The sequence below is a fragment of the Cryptotermes secundus genome, unplaced genomic scaffold (genome assembly GCF_002891405.2).
Source record: "Cryptotermes secundus unplaced genomic scaffold, Csec_1.0 scaffold1084, whole genome shotgun sequence".
Taxonomy (NCBI): Eukaryota; Metazoa; Arthropoda; class Insecta; order Blattodea; family Kalotermitidae; genus Cryptotermes; species Cryptotermes secundus.
Genome location: NW_019724603.1, coordinates 734,043 through 739,643, shown reverse-complemented (window position 1 = coordinate 739,643; position 5,601 = coordinate 734,043). Strand labels below are relative to the sequence as shown.

Below are 5,601 nucleotides of genomic sequence, written 5' to 3'. Positions count from 1 at the left end.
TTGTTCCTTCTGGTCAGCCATCTCACTAATCGCCAAAGGGTTGAAACAGGAACGCACACAACAGAGCACCACAGACAAACCACTTAACTCAGACTGACGCCAGCTCACTAACAGTCGCGGGAGACCCCCAGCTAACACCACCTAGCAGCACAACTCGTAACTACAAAGCACGCTCGCGCAACAGGTCGTTTCCGGTTATTTTTGGGTCCCCCCTCGTACGTAGTTTCCGTAATGTTATACAGATATACAATTTTTACACAAACATGACGCAAAATTTATAAAACTGTAATAACAAACCTTGTGATTTTTCCTTTGCAATGATCTTGGTTACCAATTCTTCCTCAACAGCACCATTTCCTGTTGGTGCAGCTTCAGGCTCTGGCTTCTTTGCCACAGCAGTGACTGTATTATTTTTAACCAATTTGTCTTCATCCTTTTCAGAACCAGCTCCATCCATTGTTTCATAATCCAAAGCATTGTAATCTACTGGACCTTTCTCACCACCTTCTCCAACATCTTCATCCTCTGCCTCGCCCTCTTCTTCCTCCTCCTGAACAAGTTGTTCCGAAGTCTCTACATCAGCATCTTCTGGCCTGCAATGATATTCTTACATGGCAGCTGAAAGACTGGAATGCTGGAGCCAATGCTAGGTAACGGCCAATAAACACATCTTGGCAATGGACACGCAAGCAACAACAGAGGAACTGTTGGAATTGGAGTTTTCTATGCAGTTTGTGCTTAGGTGATACAGCAAGATGCAGAGGGAAAAGTGAGTTTGTCGAGAAAGTGCGTTGCTGTCATGGGTTAGGTGCCAGAGAGTCGCTAGCCAGTAATGACATGAGCATGGAAGCAGAGGACAGTGGTGGGATCTGTTACCAGGCAACTACAGGAAAGACTTAGCATGTGCTGTAGTGACATGTAAAGTGAAGAAATCAGTGAAGCTGTTAAGAGTCACTTGTAGTTATGAGTTATGATAGTTATATCCAATTACCAATTACCAAACCCTGTGTCTTGTCACTATCCTGTGACAATATGATATGAGCAGTTCACATTACAACTTGGATACAGCAGTATAAACTGCTGGTCAATATACACAAAACACTGTGAAGTGGCCAATCAAAGCAGCTGCATGGTCTAAGGCATAAAATATGTTCGCGTGCTCAAATACTGGGATCATGGGTTCAAATCAAACTCAAGGAATGGATATGTCTGCGTTTAGTCTGTGTATGTGTTGTCCTGTGTAGGTAGCAACCCTGCGACAGGCTGATCACCCATCCAAGGAATCCTACCAACTGTCTGCAAGATCCAAATTTCAGAATTAATTAATTCTGAATGGGCATAGGCCAAAGGGCCTTATCCATGAAGGCAGAAGACACTGTGGAGTAATTTGCTTGACGTCTCATTTCATACCAAATCAACGATTACGTGCAGTATGGGCTCTCATGGCAGTGACTATGAAGATCACCGTGTAATTCAAATTAAATTGGCCTCCCCGTACAGGATCACTAATGTAAATATCTAGCAGACTAGACATCCATGAAGACAGTAATTTTTAACCATCACAACTTCCAGTCACTGAATTCAGTACAGTCTTGCACTGAAGAACGAACCTTGAGATATCATAGATTATAACTGGGTAGCTCAGTCAGTACAGGGAACAGGCTACAGGATGGATGACTGAGGAATCTGGATTCAATTCCTGACAGGTGTAAAAAATCTCTTTTCCCCACAGGGTTCAAATTAACTCTGGGGCCTACTCGGCCTCCCAGCCAATGGCTACTGGAGGCTCTTTCAGCGTGGGTAAGACAGCTGGAGAGTGAAGCTCTCCACTTCCATCTGCTTGCAAGGTTAAGAACATATGAGACCATACTTCCTCTCCCCCATACATCATGGTCTGGTGCTTAATTAAGCACAGGGATAACTTTACAAGCTTGGTTTTGAAGCAAAGTGGTGGTTATAAGTTCATATTAAATTCCATACAACACTGGACATGTGCGAGTGCACATGGCTGGCTCTGCAATCATCACAAGATTAAACAAACCCAAACTATATGCCATTACATGAAAATCATGAATAGTTAAAGACTTGCCCCTTTTCTCTCTCCTTGCCATGTTCTTTGTGTCCTCTCTTTGCTTCTGCTTCTAACCTTTGCTGTTCCTTCTCCATGTGTCTTTTCTTTCTCTCCTCTTCTCTCCGCTTTATCTCCTCCTCTCTCTTCTTACGCTCACGTTCTAACTTCTGAAATTAAAACAGGCAACTGCAAAATTTATGTCTACAGTTGAGACGTGGGCAAGACTATTTACAGGGCACTGTCACTTGCATGAACACACTTTCAGACTGGGACTGGTATGCAGCCCCCACCTGTGAAATGCGCCATAACAAAGATGAACCAGCCTCGCCCAGCTTGTGTGACTCGGACGTTCTATCACTTGGGGCTCTGCTTCATGAAGCCAAATGACTATTCAGTGGCTCTATTATGCCAGGTACAGTGTTTCAGTTTTTTCCAGTGAAGGACTGCAAAGGGCTAGACTTAGAAGAGGGACACAGAATATTCATGGTTATGGTGCAGGGGCTGCTTAACCCCTACTTTTTTAACTCATTTAACCTAACCTGTACCTATAATGCAGATCATAGTGGGTGCCGTCTGTTACTGATATACATTTAAATAAGCAGGTTTTAGTTTCTCACAGCAGTGACTATGAAGTGTACAGTCTCCTGGGTTGTAACACTGTGGAGAGCTCAACACTTCAGAGGAACACGTCACCCATGTCAGGGTCGAGGAGGAGGACAAGCAAGAAACCAGCAGAAGGAGCTCACAAGCTAAGTACTTCCTCTCTCAACCTGATGATGGTGTTATATTCATCTGAAACGTCAGGGTATCACTGCTTTATAATGAATTACAATCCATAAGATTGTATTCTTCAAGTATGAAGTGTTTTGTTATTTACGTACATTGCCTTAATGGGAAGTCATGAGCTGTATCTTCACAACATTACTTTATCAAATTGAGAGACATTTTTCAAAGCCACCAGAAGCCCCATCAATGTGAACACCACAAATGTCTGGTGTTCACGTAGATGAAAGCATGTAATGTTAAGCCATCCTGGCACTGAACACAATTAGAACTTGCCTCATATTCACTGAGCTTGATGGTGCGGTTCTGTGCTTGCTTCCAGTGCGGAGGGGTGGCGCTGCGTGAGCGGCTGCGTGAAGGTGTGCGGTAGCGCTGTTAACAGAGTATGGAAACGAATTAGGATAAAGAACAACTAACCTTCTCTGACCATTGTTCAAGAACAGTGATTCCAATATATACTCAAAACAAAATACATAATAATTTCTGATATTCTGGCCATCAACACAACATATATTTCAAAATAAACCAATCCAGTTGTTTACATTGGCTTTATTTAATAACTGCTACATGTTCTGGTCTACATTTTGGACCATCCTCAGGCAGTTTCATCAAATACACCACATGTTACTGAAATATCCAGGAATAACTAGGAACTGGAACAACATAAAAACAAATGTCCATATGATAAGAAGTACTCCGCACACTCTAGGAAGTGAAAAAGACTTGATCATGACATCATATTCAAGAACGCAAGAGGAAACACATATAACAAACTACTAATATTATACATGAATAGTACCAAAAACATATAAAACCCTACAGTGGACCCCGGAAGATAAAAACCACCTACAAATGTGACAACACAGAATTTTACATTGTAATGACAAGAGAATTTTTGAAAACTTAAAATATCTTTTGCAATTTTAGTAATAATTACAATAATTATGATGATCTAACACTAATATGAATCCATATTAGAAAATTTCAATAACATGTGGCATACTTAACCCTTCAGTTCCGGGCTCGGTGCACTGTACGCTAGCAGTTTCTGTCACACACCGCCGGGGTCGGTGCAGGGCACGCGTAGTGCAGCTCTAAGTTTCAGCTCATATTTTGAACCGCAGTTTTTCATGTAAAGTAATTCTTTTGGTATGAAATTAAAGAGGAAATTTCAGGCTATCATTTCATATATTCACTGTCCCACTTTGAACATGCTGCAGGAGTTGTAATACATTTGAATTCTTTGGCTTTCTATTTCAACACTTGGTGCGCTTGTTACCATACAAACCTACCTCTGCCTTGGGGAATTCTTATGAACTAAATATGTTAGATCTATACTGTGTGTCATCCAGCAGCTGATCGAATGAAAAGTCGATTCTCTTAAGGCATATTCTGAACTGTGCTGCTTCTCAAGCATGAAATCTATCAGCCAGTAGGAGAATATTCTTTCATTAAAAGGAGCCAAACTTTCACCAAATGGGACCTCAATTTTAAAGCTTACATACCATATTTCATACCCTACTGTTTATTAAGTATGCGACTTAAAGTAAATGACCTAATGGTTTGGAATAAATACAGCAAAACTCAGTTTCCAGGTTTATTTGAGTACCAATGGATCTGAACCGAGGAAAATATTATATGAAAAGTTTAAAACTGAGGTTACTGATTTGGGATCACTGAAATTGGACATTAAATTATGGAAACCTTAATTCAAAGAATATTAAATGGGGGTTCCACTGTATGAACAATATGAGAGTCAGTAAATAAGTCACAAATGGAAGTAGAACAGTTGTAATGGATGTAATAGGTTTTCTAAGTGTATCGCTAGGTAGCAGAGTAGTCCAGCTTCATATCAGTCTATGTAGCAGGTATGCATGCACATGTTTGGCGGCTGGTTTCAGCAGTCAAAATAATCACCTTGTTTGAGGCTGTACTACTGAAGAGCAGCATTCTGTTGTGAATTTTTTTTCCTGGGCAAAAGAACTCAATGCAAGGATATTCATAAAATATGTTTCCTGTTTACGGCAGGAAGTGTTTGTCATGTAAAGTGGTTCACAACTGGGTGACGAATGTTTCACTGATGGCGAACAGATTGAAACAGAGATGCAGACAACACTCAAAAGACTTCTATACTGTTAGTTTCAATGCACTGGTAAATCGACAGGACAAGTGCATCAGTGTTGGAGGAGTATATGTTGAGAAATAAATGTTTTTTCCAGGTTTGAATATCACATGTTTTACATTTTATATCCATTTGTGACCTATTTATTGTGTATATGCTTAAAACAAAGGGATGGAAATGGTGAACTTTCTTCCAGTACAGGGCTCTCATATAATTCAAAGTACACAATGCGTCCCATGGGCAACGAAACAGCATTATCAATACAAAATACAAGTATTTACAGTACAGCACAAATTTAATTTCATCTAAAGAATTCAACAAGAAAAAATTACAATATTCTGGGATGTGATGCCATGTTGTTTCGTGAACAGGCATAAATACTTCGGAAGAATGTGCCGCCTCCATCTTCAGGCTGCCCTACAGATGGCAGCAGCAGGTTGTTCCAAAAAATTTGTACCCACTTCCCATGCCACACAGTACCACACACCAGAAGACAGTAGTCTTCAGTTCCACCCTTAACTACTGGATTATTCTGCTTGTTGTTAAGGGCTCTTGCATGTACATAACTAACTGGTGAGGTGACAAGTGACAACTACACATGTACCTTAACCTTTAAACGACTAAA

The 5,601-nt window shown here is 40.7% G+C and overlaps 1 protein-coding gene across 2 annotated transcripts in view; it reads right to left on the bottom strand.

Moving 5' to 3' along the window:
- The window catches only part of LOC111862527 (peptidyl-prolyl cis-trans isomerase G), a 44,630-nt gene that overhangs the window by 11,753 nt on the left and 27,276 nt on the right, over positions 1-5,601 (bottom strand). For both annotated transcript variants that reach the window (XM_023848009.2, XM_033750701.1), the window contains 3 exons: positions 3,131-3,226; positions 2,090-2,238; positions 298-593 (listed from right to left, as the gene is read on the bottom strand). In XM_023848009.2, coding sequence (XP_023703777.1) covers positions 298-593; positions 2,090-2,238; positions 3,131-3,226 — 541 coding nt within the window. The remainder of the gene's footprint in view (positions 1-297; positions 594-2,089; positions 2,239-3,130; positions 3,227-5,601) is intronic.